The 16,998-nt window shown below is 34.8% G+C and overlaps 1 protein-coding gene across 2 annotated transcripts in view; it reads right to left on the bottom strand.

The window, feature by feature from the left end:
- Rasa2 (RAS p21 protein activator 2) overlaps positions 1-16,998 on the bottom strand; it is a 113,576-nt gene that overhangs the window by 71,799 nt on the left and 24,779 nt on the right. For both annotated transcript variants that reach the window (XM_076867189.2, XM_076867188.2), the window contains exons 3-4: positions 14,093-14,196; positions 1,474-1,568 (exon numbers count right to left, since the gene is read on the bottom strand). In XM_076867189.2, the coding sequence (XP_076723304.1) occupies positions 1,474-1,568; positions 14,093-14,196 (199 nt within the window). The remainder of the gene's footprint in view (positions 1-1,473; positions 1,569-14,092; positions 14,197-16,998) is intronic.

Raw genomic sequence — 16,998 nt, forward strand, 5'->3', positions numbered from 1 at the left:
ATTTACATTATACCAAAAGTGTATAATGGTGGGCTGTCTATGAAAAAGGTGTTAAATTGGATATGAAAAACTAAAAGTAAAAGCTGGTATTTTAATGTAAAATTTTCATATATGAAAATATACTTTCTGTAAAGGCACATTATATAATAGCCACCAGACTGATGGTAACATAATTTATATTTGTATAGCAATTAACAGTTTTTAAAGTACTCTTCCACTTAATTCTTAAAACCATATAAGTCAAACATGATGACTTTTCCCATTTTACAGAAATTAATTTCAACATCATTAAAGTAACCACATATAAACACTAGAACCTAAATTTTCTGACTTCTAATTTAAGCCATTTCCACTTACTCATATTGATTCTCACCTGGATCATTAACATCCCTGTATAATTGGTATGTGGATAATACTTATAGTCAAATGGAAAGAAAAGAGTATTAAAATGAGGTAGAGTAGATAAAACCGGGGAAGAGTCAGTTGTATTCTGAATTTAAGCAGAGTTTTGTACACAAATGCTTAGTTTTTTTGAGAATCTAATCAGAGAATGCTTGAAAGGTTATGAGGAAATAGAGCACAGGCACTTTATTTGCAAATTATCTGTGGGTGTGCATGCAGCACTTTTTTCTTGTCTTAAAACTTCTGTTTGAGTCACAGTGGCAAATTATAACTTCTTTTAGAGAAGATGAATCCTGTTTGCAGTTATGCCCTCGGGAAATGATTTCACAATCCTTACCATATTTTATAAATAAATAGGTTTACAAAAAAAATTTCCCTTTAGATAGAAATAACAATTTCTAAGACAGAGCAACTCAAATTTTCCAGAAGGAAATAGAAACTTCAGCTATGTGGTTAAAAGATAGATCTCTACTCGTATAGAATCTGCAAAAGCCCTCTTATTTTGACAAAACAAAAGAAGGGATTAAAAGGAGTAATGATACCCTTTCAAATAAAAAAAGAGGTGAACAACAGGAAGGGTGGGTATGGGAATGAAGGCTCTACATGGTGGGCTCAGGCATAGTTAAAATGAGTAACATTTTCCCCGAGTCTAGTTTATTAGAGAGTGAACAGAGTATCCCGATGAGAATGAATAAAATCACAGACTTCCAAGGTCAGAGTTAATAAAGCATAACTTTCCTCTTCTTTAAAAAAAATTAATACTTTGCTTCTGTTTATGTGAACAGCAGAACTAAGGCAGGAAAAAAAATATGTGCTCCCTAACATAATCTCCCTGAACCCACACATTTGCATATACTTGTGCATAGTTTTTGAATAAACATGCCACAGCCATTTCCTTTCAGCTCTACCTTCCCCACAGCTCTATATTACTCAAAGGTCTGTAATATCTGGTGTTAGAATTTACAATAAAGTATCACAAACTCTAACTAAACGAGCCAGCATAATCCATTTCATTTTCACTCATTTTCTATGTGTGACAATCTCTTGCATTACTTAAGACTTAATATTTACCTGAACCTCTGAATTGGAATCAACAGGCTGTAGTGAAAACCAAGTTTCTTTGCCACTATGATTACACAAGTCTTCTTTTTTGATGGCTACTTTTCCTATAAAAAATAAGCAAAACAATGAGATAACATATGTTGCAGGATCCTAAGATTCATTAGCACTGTCATATAAAATACTGTATAGAAAACATTTTAGAGTTATTTGCACCTATGATATAAAACAGTATGTTTTTATAAAGCTTCCTATGTCTAAAGAATGAAGAAGCGTCCCACTCCTCTTTGCCCCTTCTCAGATCCTTCTCTGGGTCTCTGTCCAATCTCCTGACTTGACAAAAACTCAGTTGTATTTACATGCAACTGCATTTTGTGGTTACTCAGATTGACACTCTTACCCATAGTACATTCAGTATAAAAAGCAATGTAAAATGGCAGTGCAAACTAATCTTCCCACCTATTCAGTACTATATGTGAACCATGTGTTCAGGTCAATTTTGAGCAGATATAGCTGCATATAGTAATAGATTATAAGTACCAATTAAGTGAAAAGGAAAAACAATATCACTAACAAAAGTGAAAACTATGCTATTGTCAAAAACTTACTTTATTGAAACTCCACTGCTTCAATACATACAAAAATCAAAGCAGTTCCCTAAAGAGTTCCTATCTCAGGAAAAACCCAACGCAACGAACAAAGTAATATGAGAGGAAGAAACAAGAAATGTTCTTATTATAATAAAGTATTTGCCATGGTGGTATAAAGCATTTCCTTCCTCAATTCAAGTTTTAAGAAGTAGACACAGTTTTGCATATGACTAACAATTTATTCTAAGATTCTACTCAAAAGCTTCAACAAAGGACACGTACTAAAGTTAAAAGCAGCTCACTTTCTTTCATTTTTTTCAAATAAAAATTTTCACTTTACGTGTCTTAATTATACTTTATTTTTGCACTTATGACATACTTTGGTCTTTTAGTTCAACATTTGAAAACTTTAAGAAAATGGTAAAGAAATTCTGATGTCAGATACATCAATTATTGTATATTAAGTAAAAAGCATATGAAAATAAATACAGAACGTATGCTTAAAATACTTTTCTGGAAGTAAATAGTGGTGACTATATAACTTTATAAGTATAATAAAACCCACTACATTGTATACTTTTATTTTCATTTTAAAATATTTTATTTTTAAATAATTACAAATTTAGTGGCTAGGATTGTGGCTCAGCAGTAGAGCACTTGCCTAGCACACGTGAGACCCTGGGTTCAATCCTCAGTACCATATAAAAATAAATTAAAAAATAAAGATATTGTGTCCAACTTAAAAAAAATAATTACAAACTTGGAGAAAAAAAGTTGCAAGATCAGTACAAAAATTTTCATATTCATTACCCAAATTCCCTAAATATTAATATTTTACCATGTTTCTCTCCCCCTTTCTTTCTGCTATATATGTATGATTCCTTTTCTGAATCACTGAAAAACAAGTTGTAAATGTGATATATACATTAAAAGAGTAAATTTTAAGGCACGTGAGTTATATCTTTTTTTTTTTTTTTAAAGAGAAAGTGAGAGAGGAGAGAGACAGAGAATTTTTAATATTTATTTTAGTTATCGGCGGATACAACATCTTTGTTTGTATGTGGTGCTGAGGATCGAACCTGGGCCGCACGCATGCCAGGCGAGCGCGCTACCGCTTGAGCCACATCCCCAGCCCGAGTTATATCTTAATAAAGCTGTTATTAAAACTTTTTAATCATATTACAGTTTTTGATAAGCTTATCTTCCCATTTATAAGTTGAAACTCAAGCTCTAAAGACCACCTACTTATGTGCAATTTTAAGAAAAATATTAAAATACACAACTAGATTTATTATAGTGGCAACTGTATGAATACTATTATCCAGAGGATACCTTTTGAATATTTACGAGCTATATCTATTAACACATGAAAGTTTTAAAATGTAATATTTTAAAATTAATAAATGGGCCCTAGTCAGTATAAATTTTTCCAACCTTTAAAATAAAGTTTGGGAAGAAATCTCATGTGACAATTAAAATCTTTATGTGAATACACAGCATTTATAATTCATTCAAATCTCGTAGTAAATAGCACTAGGAAGATAAAGCTTTTTTTCTTTTGTGAAATTTTAGATAGAAATAATGAGAAAACAGAAATTTTCCTACTACTGAATTAAGAGCCAAATATGAAATTCAGCATTGACTGAAATATCCATATATTCCTTATACTGTTAAATGAATTTATGTTAAGAGCTAAATCAGCTGGGCACAGTGGCACAGGCCTATAATCCCAGCACCTTGGGAGGCTGAGGCAGCATGACCACAAGTTCAAAGCCAGCCTCAGCAAAAACAAAGCGCTAAGCAACTCAGTGAGACCCTGTCTCTAAATAAAATACAAAATAGGGCTGGAGATGTGGCTCAATGGTTAAGTGCCCCTGAGTTCAATCCCTGGTATCCCCTCACCCAAAAAAAAGGAGCTAAATCATACAACTCTTGGGCTTTTTTTTTTTTTTTTGGATAATATGGAATTCCTAGCAAAATAAAAAAATACCAGGAATAGGTAGGATACAAAATTATGACAAAGTATTCAATATTGTATGCCAATATTAATTGATAATCAAATGATGATTATCATAGTTCCAATTACCACTGATTCCACATCAGATAAATAAATTTAAAGGCGATGCATAATAGCTTGATACTTTGAAAAAATAATAACGTACACATAGATACAGATCTATATATCTGTTGAAGTACTTACCTTTGGGAAACCACTCCCTGCTGCTTTTAAGAATCTTTGTAGCTATGCTATCTTTGTAGTCCTTTCTCCACAAAAAAAAAAAAAAAAGATAATATCGCAAATATAATTTTTTTTTGGTGCTGGGAACCAAACTCAGGGCCTTGTACATTCTAAGCTAGTGCTCTACCAGTGAGCTATATCCCCAGATCTGATACAATTTTAAAAGCATTTACCTACTATTCAGAAACTCACTGGTAGAGTGTTGGTAAGGACCTCTATTCTACAACTCCCTTAATTTCTAGTTTTAAATGTAATTTTTGATTATTTATGTAGATGTATATATTATGTGTACATATGATATAAACTAAGTACCAAATTTGAGAGAGTTCTAAAACAAATTTTACTCAGAAGTTTAGATGTTGACCAATTCATTCCCTCATTCTACATATAGCCACACTGACAATGTGTTTAAATGATGATTTGATTTCCATGCTCCCTCAACCAGTCTATTTAACTAACAATGCTTTTAAAAACTGTAGGAATCCACCTGTCCTATTTATGACTAACAACTCAGATCACTGGAAATTTTCTCCACAACAGGGGGCATTCCAAAAGAGAATCCTTATAGGTCCAATACTCCAGAAATAAATATCCTCTTCCTCCTACTCGATATCTGATATAGCATGATACTCATTGTCACTAAAGAGTCAAATGGTTCTTGTCCTATGAGAGGAAAACTCTTCTCTGACTAGTTGCATAAATAAGCCACTTGTAAGCTGAAAAGAACTTGCAGTGTGATTGCCAGATCTTATTCTTAAGTTCCTAAGATGTCAGTTTCTGATAATATAAAGATTTAGTTGCATGAGGCTAGTTGGCCTGAGGAAGGAGGAAAAAAAAACACATGATCTCAAGAAGCCAGAAATTATTATATAAAAATGCTAGATGAAAATAAAGAAAAATATTGTAAGTCATTAGGTAGCAGGAAACCTACAAGTTTCAGCACTTTTTTAGGCAATATGACATGTAAAAAAGAAATACATGCCATTAGCACTAGGGAATAAATCAGGTAAAGGGGAGTAGGGAATGAAAGAAAAAAAGGGGGAGCGTAAATGGGAAAGAAGTACAGGGTAAAGAGAGAAATAAGAGGTTAAGTTTCTGAAACATAAGACAAAAAAAAATCACTATTCTGATTTGTCATTTTGTGGTATCATTAAACTGGCAGGCATTAACCATAAAAGACAAGGCAGTGTATGTAATACAGAGAAAAGGCACTGAACTCAAAAGCCAGCAACTTCCTTAACAGGTAGAGGACACCATCACCATTTTATAAGTAAGAAAAGATGAACAATATTTAGAAATGCCTACTAACACATGCTGAAGCCAGATTTCAGAGCCAATCTTACCTGTTGATGTTCCTTGTGACACAGGTCTCAAGTCTGTTACTTATTAGCTGTGTAATCATGAGTTAATTATTTGAACTCTTTATATCTGATTTGCCTCCTCTGTATCAGAAATGACTTTCAGCTCTTAAAAACTATTCTTACCTCCAAAGATTGTTTTAGTTTAGGGTTTATTATTAAAAATAGTAACTCATTATTTCACTAACCATGAACTCACCAACCTCAAAAAGAAAGAAAGAAAAATCATCCAAGAACTTCCCAACAAATCATTTAAAGGTATTATTTCATTTCCCCACTGTCCTGAGAAACTACAGACAGAACTTAAAACTAAACACACACACCGGATACTCCATTAGTTCCTCAAAAAGTCAGACAAGGAGAGGAAACACAAAAGTAAATTAAGGAACTGTGGTCAAAGGAACCACCTCTGTCTCTAAATTTAAAAAGTATTCTTAACTTTGCAATACAACTTTTAAGCAACATTTTCTTGCCATCAGTAGATAGTAATTATCCTTGGGGCCCATTTTTAGTCACAATATAGTCTTGGAAATTTCAACCTGATATACATCCTGTTCCTACTTGGGCACTAGCAGAAATGCTGAAAGAGTTGATAAAAGTAGTAATAAGTGGAACTGCCTATACAAGATGAAATAGGACTAAAGGACTGAATAAATTCTGACAGATAGTCAACAAGAGCAATTCAGAGACAAAGGCAGCACTTAGAAGCCTTACTGTATGGAATTTAGGTGGATGCATTTTGGTCTCTGAGGTAGACCAGACTGGTATGTTAGTGTCTTCGAATAAATCATGCTTTCTGGTATCTAGGCCATTGTGTATTCCCCTCCAGCACTGACTCTGGGACTGGTTATGTGACTTGCTTTAGCCAATGGAACATCAGCAAACATAATGCAAGCAGAGGCTTAATAAGCACCTGTGCAGTAGCACTTGACCTCTTGGAACCCAGAGACCATGTGGAGACTAAGAGCCAGCTAATAATTAGCACAGACAGCCAGTCAGACCATCCAGCACCAGTCAACCTTCCAGATAACTTTACATTAGCAATTCCAAATGAGATCAGCAGAACTACTTCACCGAGTAAAGTCCAAACTAAGATCCCATAAGATCATGAACAAATATATGGTTGCTGTATTAAGCCATTAAATATCAGCTGGTTTGTATGCAGTAAGAGATAACTGATATAGTACCTATACAAACACATTCAAAGTGTTGCTACAAGCAAATTCTAAATAATAGATCTGACTTAAGAACTAAATACCAACAGAAATTACCATTCAAAGAGTTGGAAAAGACCTTAACTATTTTAAACCCAGCCTTATTTTATAGATGAACCAGGCTTACAAAAGTGACTTGTTAAAAGGTTACAGAGTCAGTGACAGAGTTATGATTGGAATTCAGGTCTCCTACATCCTAGTGAAATACTCTTTGTACAGTTCTGAGTCAAGGGGTAAGGAGCGCGGGGGCGGGGGGGGGGGGCTGCCAACATCTACTAAGATATCCACAACTTACTTGAATTTCCTTGAAAAATTCCCTTAAAAAATAAAATATCTAGAATATGAGGAGGTAAAATACACGTTTTAATATTAAAATACTGTTTAGAAATAAAAATATATGCTTAAGTATTTTTCTCCTTTTTATTCTTTTCAAGAAAAGATGACACTATATATTAGGAAAATATATCACTGTAAAAGAGGACTTAACTTTACAACTGCCTTTTTGTAGCATGTATCCTAGGTCTCAAGTTTTGAATTAATCCACGATCTATTTTTTGCACCACCTATTTCCCGACACATATCAAGATGCCCAATATGATAAATTATGCCCTGCACTGATAATAATTATTACTTCAGGGACAGGGACTGCAAGAGGGCAGTAATCAAAAATAATTATGAAAAAAAAAATCATTAAGGGTTGGAGGTAGAGCTCAGTGGTAACAGCTTGCCTTGCATGTGTGAGGCCCTGAGTTCAATCCCCAGCACTATAAGGGGGGGAAAAAAAAAGCTGAAAAAGTAATTTAGCATTTTTTTTTTAGCTTTTCCTTTTATTTTTATTCCAGTAGATTTTATAATTTAAGGTCTTAAATCTTTTTTAGTTTTTAAATTTTTTAAATTATTTGTCTTTTTTTATATTAACATCTTAAAATTTTAGTTTTACATGACAGCAGAATGCATTTCATTTAATTGTACAAAAAGAGAGCACAACTTTTCATTTTTCTGGTTGTACACGATGTAGAGTCGCACCATTTGTGCAATCATACAAGTCCCTAGGGTAATTATGTCCATTTCATTCCACCATCTTACCTACCTCCATACTCCCTCCCCTCCCCGCTCCTCTTTGCCAGATCCAAAGTACCTCCATTCTTCCCATTCCCCCTATCCCCATTATGAATCAGCATCCACTTATCAAAGAGAACATTTGGCTTTTGTTTTTTTGAGATTGGCTTACTTCGCTTAGCATGATATTCTCCAACTCCATCCATTTACCTGCAAATGCCATAATTTTATTCTCTTAATTAGTATTCTTTATAATGACCTGATTTTTAAAAAATTTTACAAAAACAAGTTCTAATAGCTCAAATAAAAAAAATTATGAGTTATTAACAAAAAGAAAGTATGTTAAACTAGAAAAATGTTAAAAATTTGTAATTAAAAATATATTAAAATGGGGATATACTGTTTTTACTTTAATATTAATTTTTCTATATGGAAAAATAAACTTCCCACTAAATGTAGAAATTTTATCCCTCCTTTAACAAGAAATAAACATTTAAGAAAAAAATCCTCAAGCCAACAGTTATGGGATTGTTGACACCACTCCATAAAAAATTAATTTTGACTGAAAATTATTTTACTTAAAATTGATTTTTATGTCAAGAATAAATACCAAAGGCAACTTTCAGAAATCATAATTATAAACTTCAACTGAAGGACTTTTCTTAAATCTATATATAGGTTTTATTATATGTAAAGGGACAAAAGAAATCACTAAACACTTTCTTAAAGAGGTATCATGATGGTCAAAGTTATGTACTATTCTCAAGGGTTTTAATAACTACCAACAGCTTCAATTCAATCCTTGCCTCCTCTACCTCTCTAGATTGCTGACATGAAAAGATCTGCTGCCTCCTCTTCTCTCTTCCTGCTTTCTAATAATGCTTTATCACTGTTCATGGAAGCCTCTGTATCCCTGAAACCCTTCTTATCTGCTCCCAGGTAATTTCACTCATCCCAGCACAGCCTTCAAGTATCACTTAATGCTGACAGCTCTCAAATCTGTGGTTCCACCTCTTTTCCTTAAGCTTCAAATCTGTATTTCCAGCTGTCAACCAACGTGTTCACCAAGACATTCCCCAGTTAACCAGTTTAATTTGTTTAAAACCAAAATCTCTTCTCCTTTTTTCACCATCCCCCCTAAATTAACGATTTCCTTTATGTCCCCTATCTCAGTTAATGATAGCCGTAGAAACAACAACATCATTTTTAACTCTTCTCCTTCTTACATCCTCATTAGTCCCTTGGTCCTTAAGTCCTTTGTGAAACCTCTCAAGTACATTCTCTCATTCACATTTCATTTAATAATAGATTCCTCATTGGTCTCCACACGCCAATCTTTCCTATTCTAAATCAACATGTTTCTATTGCCTACAACTTCCAAACTAGAAAGTCAACATATAAAGATTACATAAAGTGTTAAGAGATTCAAAATCATTGTCTTCAGGATAAAGTCCAAGCTCCTTAGTATAAATGTGGAACAAGTTTTAGGATCCATCACAGTTTGGCCCCAGTTTATACTCTTAGCTTTACCTGCTATCACCTGCCTGTGTAAGTTATATACTAAATCAAGATACACTACAAATATAAAGTTCACCTTCCCTCTCTGCTTCTGCCAATTCCTATCACTTTGTAACTGTTCTTTTCCTACCTAAGTAGTCTCTCTTAATCCTCCACCAAACAACCTATTCTCCCTTCTATGGTCCCCAAGTACTTTGATTATACCACCATTATAATACAGTCTGAAATGAAGTTCAGAATGCTCTGAAATCTGAAATATTTTGAGCATTAACATGACATTCAAAGAGTTTCAAATTTTGAAGCATTTCAGATTTGGATTTTCAAATTAGGAACACTCAACCAGGAAAGTCTATGTAAAACTCCAAAATATGAAACACTTCTGGTCCCAAGCATTCCAGATAGAGAATATACAACCTATAATATTAGTATTAAAGTTTGCCCCTCTGATAGCATGAAGGCACTCTGAGTTTTTCATCTTAAAAGTCCCATCTTTTGTATGCCTCACATAGTATCTTAGTAAATATTTATTTAATTGGATTGAGCATGGCATCTCAGGGGTGATCTATAAATAAGGGGTTGCTAGAAATGGAAGAATACATGTAAGTCAAGAAGTAGTCACTGGGCGGGCTGGGGATGTGGCTCAAGCAGTAACGCGCTCGCCTGGCATGCGTGCGGCTTGGGCTCGATCCTCAGCACCATATACAAACAAAGATGTTGTGTCCGGCGAAAACTAGAAAAATAAATAAAAATTCTCTCTCTCTCTCTTTTAAAAAAAAGAAGAAGAAGAAGTAGTCAGGTGGGCAAAGACATTTAAGAAAATAAAACACCATGAAAATGTCTTTTCCTTGGCTTTCCAAGTTGAATAAACAACCAAAAGTCAAGGTGACAAAAACTAAGACAATACTTTCTGGAGAGAGAAAAGGTATTTGGATCATGGATAGGCAGAACTAACATCATCAAAATGGCGATATTACCAAAAGTTCTCTATAGGTTTAATGCAATGCCAATCAAAATCCCAATGGCATTTCTTGTAGAAATAGATAAAGCAATCATGAAATTCACATGGAAAAATAAAAGACCCAGAATAGCAAAAGCAATTCTAAGCAGGAAGTGTGAATCAGGCAGTATAGCGATACCAGATTTCAAACTATATTACAGAGCAATAGTAACAAAAACAGCATGGTACTGGTACCAAAACAGGCGGGTGGACCAATGGTACAGAATAGAGGACACAGAGACTATCCACAAGGTTACAACTATCTTATATTTGATAAAGGGGCTAAAAGTATGCAATGGAGGAAGGATAGCATCTTCAACAAATGGTGTTGGGAAAACTGGAAATCCATATGCAACAAAATGAAACTGAATCCCCTCCTCTCGCCATGCACAAAAGTTAACTCAAAGTGGATCAAGGAGCTTGATATCAAATCAGAGCCTCTGCGTCTGACAGAAGAAAAAGTTGGCTCCGATCTACATATTGTGGGGTCGGGCTCCAAATTCCTTAATAGGACACCCATAGCACAAGAGTTAATAACAAGAATCAACAAATGGGACTTACTTAAACTGAAAAGTTTTTTCTCAGCAAGAGAAACAATAAGAGAGGTAAATAGGGAGCCTACATCATGGGAACAAATTTTTACTCCCCACACTTCAGATAGAGCCCTAATATCCAGAGTATACAAAGAACTCAAAAAATTAGACAATAAGATAACAAATAACCCAATCAACAAATGGGCCAAGGACCTGAACAGAAATTTCTCAGAGGAGGACATACAATCAATCAACAAGTACATGAAAAAAATGCTCACCATCTCTAGCAGTCAGAGAAATGCAAATCAAAACCACCCTAAGATATCATCTCACTCCAGTAAGATTGGCAGCCATTATGAAGTCAAACAACAACAAGTGCTGGCGAGGATGTGGGGAAAAGGGTACTCTTGTACATTGCTGGTGGGACTGTAAATGGGTGCGGCCAATTTGGAAAGCAGTATGGAGATTCCTGGGAAAGCTGGGAATGGAACCACCATTTGACCCAGTTATTGCCCTTCTTGGACTATTCCCTGAAGACCTTAAAAGAGCGTACTACAGAGATACTGCCACATGGATGTTCATAGCAGCACAATTCACAATAGCTAGACTGTGGAACCAATCCAGATGCCCTTCAACAGATGAATGGATTAAAAAAAATGTGGCATTTATACACCATGGAGTATTATGCAGCACTAAAAAAATGACAAAATCATGGAATTTGCAGGGAAATGGATGGCACTAGAGCAGATTATGCTTAGTGAAGCTAGCCAATCCCTAAAAAACAAATGCCAAATGTCTTCTTTGATATAATGAGAGCAACTAAGAACAGAGCAGGGAGGAAGAGCAGGAAGAAAAGATTAACATTAAACAGAGACATGAGGTGGGAGGGAAAGGGAGAGAAAAGGGAAATTGCATGGAAATGGAGGGAGACCCTCATTGTTATACAAAGTTTCATATAAGAGGTTGTGAGGGGAATGGGAAAATAAACAAGGAGAGAAATGAATTACAGTAGATGGGGTAGAGAGAGAAGATGGGAGGGGAGGGGAGGGGGGATAGTAGAGGATAGGAAAGGTAGCAGAATACAACAGTTACTAATAGGGCATTATGTAAAAATGTGGATGTGTAACCAATGTGATTCTGCAATCTGTATTTGGGGTAAAAATGGGAGTTCATAACCCACTTGAATCTAATGTATGAAATATGATATGTCAAGAGCTTTGTAATGTTTTGAACAACCAATAAAAAAAATTAAAAAATTTTAAAAAAAGGTATTTGGAATGTATATAACTGACAAAAGCTAACATTTCTAACAAATAAGAATATTTAAGAATAAAGTAAAGAATTCCAACCAAAAAAAAAATTAGGTAAAAGAACAATTAATTCACAGGAAAAAATGTAAAAAGTCAATAAATATTTGAAAAACACCTCAAATTCCTTGAAAATCAGGGAAAAAAAAACCACGTTAAAATGTAAAAAGTATTATTTTCACCTATTATATTGGCAATGTCTTCCCAATGATAGTATCCAAGAATGTCCAGGGTGTGGTAAAATGGTTAGGCCCAAGGCATGCTTGGGGAAATATAAGTTAGTACAATATTTCTGAAGGCCAATTGTAGAAATTTATAAAGGAAATGTTTAAAATGTTCATACCCTCTGACCCAATATTTTCACTTCTGAAATTGAGCCTAACAAAAAAAGAGACATGCCAAAATTTATGCCGAAGGGTATTTGTTTATAGTAACAGCATTCAAAAAGCCAAAAATCTGGAAACATAAAATGTTCACCAACAAAGAGAGTGGTTCAAACAACACATTTTCACACAAAGTATTTTATACAGCAAATATTTTTGTAAAATATGACACAGAAAGGATCACTAGATGATACTGAGTAAAAAAGAGAAAAAAATAAACAATGTATAAATGCACAAAATAAAGAATTGAGAAAAATATGACAATTTATTATCTGTAAGTTATTCTAGGGCAGTCACTATCAGTCACTAAAAACATGTTAATAATTTTATAAGTAAGAAAAATATATTATTTCTAAAAGTTATTTGATTTGCTTAGAAATAACTTTGGCAAACTTCAAAAAAGGTTTGTCAGAAAAATCTGGAAGCTAAACTAGGGAGCTCTTTCAAAAAATTAAGTAGTAAGCACAGGATGAACGGAGAATATTTGTTAGAGAGTTCATGAGCAAAAGCTGAGAGACACTAGAAGTCAGTTAAAAGGACAAAGTCAGATAAACAATTTTTTAAGCTACAGGAGATTTGAACGTGTTTCAATCAGTAAGGAAGAGTGAAATTCAGGGAACAAAGAAGAAAGAGGATAAAACATGTAAATCAGGCATCTACCATTATTAATACACGCAGACAGTGATACAATGACTATAAATGTGACACACAATGCAGCCAGTTTCTGTCAACTATTTAATATATTTAGTGGTCACCAATACAATCAGGGAGGAAACGTATAATTAAAGTGAATTATTACCCTATTCGAAAAACCTCAAAAAGCATATGTTTTTTAGATGGATCAATACTGACTGCATAAAATCATTTCAATAAAAACATTATTTAAACCATTCAGCAAATACTTTTTGAACACTTACTAAGTACAGCACTCTGTGAGATCATCCCTACCCTCTTAAGTACCATATTTAGTTTAAAGAATCTAGATACTAAATGAAAAACTAAGGAATAAGCATGAGTACTATGGAAAGAGAACTGTGGGTAGTATGGAAACATGATATAATGTGACTAGGGGACCAACAGAGCTTTCTTGAGGAAGTGTCATATAAGCTAAACACATAAATTAAAAGTCAAATTCAGGGGCTGGGTTTACAGCTCAGTGGTAGAGCACTGCCTACCATGTATGAGGAACTGGGTTCAATCCTTAGCACCACATATTAATAAATAAAGGTATTTTGTCCATCTATAAATACAACTTATAAAAAGAGCATGATCTCTGTCTTTTAAAAAAAGTCAAATTCAGAAGTAAACAGTGTAGACAACAGGATTAGAAAGTTGAGCATATATTATTTTGGAGTTTTAACACTTTACACTTACAGAAAGAATGAATATAAACACCAATTTTGTGATGAAAAATAATTATGAAGAGTACCTACCTATACGAAGGTCTCGTTGTAAAACATTCTTATCATAAACATAGAAAGACAAATACTGAAAAGTTCGTGGAATCTCAAAGTAAAATTCTTCACTGAAAAATGGACTAGAAAGAAAAGGGGAAAAAGCATATTACTTCAAATAATATCAAATGACTAAATAACTTAGTACTATCACTAACAATAGTACTATTAAAAATCAAAAGATACTGCCTTCAGTAAAATCAATGAAAATTACATACAAATTCCACTGAAAAGTGTGGGAAGCCATTCTCGCACATATTTGAGTTACCTCCCTGGCTGGGTGAGAGGCGCTTAGACAACTGTGTCAGAGCCTTCCCCACCTTGTCCCAGGTGTGAGGGCTTGTCTGTGTGGAGGTGTGCCTGGCCACTGACGCAAAGACCAATCACTGACCCTGACCTTGGAATGCTGCCCCCCTCGACCTTCATTGGATGGGATTTTCCCTTGAATTTTTTGTTCCCCAATGAAAGCTCACTCCCTAGAGTGCTCTTCCTCTCTCGCTAGCCTCTTGTGTAAACCTCGCCACCGCATTAGGTGGTTGGAGGCGGGAGCTAGGAGAAGCCATCTCTGGAGCTGGGCATTAAAGGTAAAGAGAGTATGTCTCTTTAATTTTAAAACTCACTAGTTAATTTCTATGCTTTTGAACCTCTTTTATGAAGCTCTTGTGCTGGTCGCATGGCAGAAGTGGCGCCCAATTTAATATGTGGGGCATATTAAATTGACTAGGTTGAGTTAAGGAAAGCGCTATAGAAATAAGGAATTGGTGACATTTTTGGGGTCACAGAAGTACCAGGCAGGTACTGAAGCAAAGGAGATGTTAAAATTATTAATAATGGGAAATTCGACTTCTACTGATAAGGACATGTACTTCACTATTTTAGAGACAATAATTAATCAGAAAGGAAAGCAAATAAAAAAGACCCAGTTGCTACAATTCTTAAAGGTTGTAGGTGAATTTTGCCCTTGGTTTTGTGACCAAGATTCACCAAATTTACATACCTGGGACAGGGTGGGGAAGGCTCTGACACAGTTGTCTAAGTGCCTCTCACCTAGCCAGGAAGTTAACTCAAATCACATGCGAGAATGGCTTCCCACAGAAAAGAACTTTAAAAACCTCAAAATAATTATCAATGCTAAGTTTCAACTAATTTCTTTACAAACCAAGTTGAACTTAGAGGACTTCAGTTGCCAGGATGAGTTCTAAACAAAGAGCTTTTCAGAAGTCCTGTGGACAAAAGATATAGACAAAAGATATAGTAATCACCTGGGGCCATGATAACCTAAAGTGGACTTATTATATGAGAGCTGAGGACATACACACCACCACCAGTCTTCAAGATATGTAAATATGTAAAGTTGTATTAATCACAATAATACATACCACCTAAAGCAAGTAACATTATATAAAGTCTTACTTTAAAAATAATATTTTAAAAATTGAAACAGGCTATTTTATTTTTTTTAAAATTTTTTTTGTTTTTTTTTATTTTTTAAATTAATTTTTATTTTAGGTTGTTCAAAACATTACATAGTTCTTGATATATCATATTTCACACTTTGATTCAAGTGGGATATGAACTCCCATTTCTACCCCATATACAGATTGCAGAATCACATCAGTTGCACAACCATTGATTTACATATTGCCATTCTGGTGTCTGTTGTATTCTGCTGCCTTTCCTATCCTCTACTATCCCCCTCCCCCATCCCCTCCCCTCTTCTCTCTCTACCCCCTCTACTGTAATTCATTTCTCCCCCTTATATTTTTCCTCCTTTCCCCTCACTTCCTCTTGTATGTAATTTTGTATACCCCTGAGGGTCTCCTTCCATTTACATGAAATTTCCCTTCTCTCTCCCTTTCCCTCCCACCTCTCATCCCTGTTTAATGTTAATCTTCTTCTCATGCTCTTCGTCCCTACTCTGTTCTTAGTTACTCTCCTTATATCAAAGAAGACATTTGGCATTTGTTTTTAAGGGATTGGCTAGCTTCACTTAGCATAATCTGCTCTAATGCCATCCATTTCCCTCCAAATTCTATGATTTTGTCATTTCTTAATGCAGAGTAATACTCCATTGTGTATAAATGCCACATTTTTTTTATCCATTCGTCTATTGAAGGGCATCTAGGTTGGTTCCACAGTCTTGCTATTGTGAATTGTGCTGCTATGAACACGGATGTAGCAGTGTCCCTATAGTGTGCTCTTTTTAGGTCTTTAGGGAATAGACTGAGTAGGGGAATAGCTGGATCAAATGGTGGTTCCATTCCGAGCTTTCCAAGAAATCTCCATACTGCTTTCCAAATTGGCCGCACCAATTTGCAGTCCCACCAGCAATGTACAAGAGTACCCTTTTCCCCACATCCTCGCCAGCACTTGTTGTTGTTTGACTTCCTAATGGCTGCCAATCTTACTGGAGTGAGATGGTATCTTAGGGTGGTTTTGATTTGCATTTCTCTGACTGCTAGAGATGGTGAGCATTTTTTCATATACTTGTTGATTCACTGTATGTCCTCCTCTGAGAAATTTCTGTTCAGGTCCTTGGCCCATTTGTTGATTGGGTTATTTGTTATTTTATTGTCTAATTTTTTTAGTTCTTTGTATATTCTGGATATTAGGGCTCTGTCTGAAGTGTGAGGAGTAAAGATTTGTTCCCAGGACGTAGGCTCCCTATTTACCTCTCTTATTGTTTCTTTTGCTGAGAAAAGACTTTTTAGTTTGAGTAAGTCCCATTTGTTGATTCTAGTTATTAACACTTGTGCTATGGGTGTCCTATTGAGGAATTTGGAGCCCGACCCCACAGAATGTAGATCATAGCCAACTTTTTCTTCTATCAGACTCCATGTCTCTGATTTGATATCAAGTTCCTTGATCCACTTTGAGTTAACTTT

This window comes from Callospermophilus lateralis, chromosome 10 (assembly GCF_048772815.1).
Source record: "Callospermophilus lateralis isolate mCalLat2 chromosome 10, mCalLat2.hap1, whole genome shotgun sequence".
Classification (NCBI taxonomy): Eukaryota; Metazoa; Chordata; class Mammalia; order Rodentia; family Sciuridae; genus Callospermophilus; species Callospermophilus lateralis.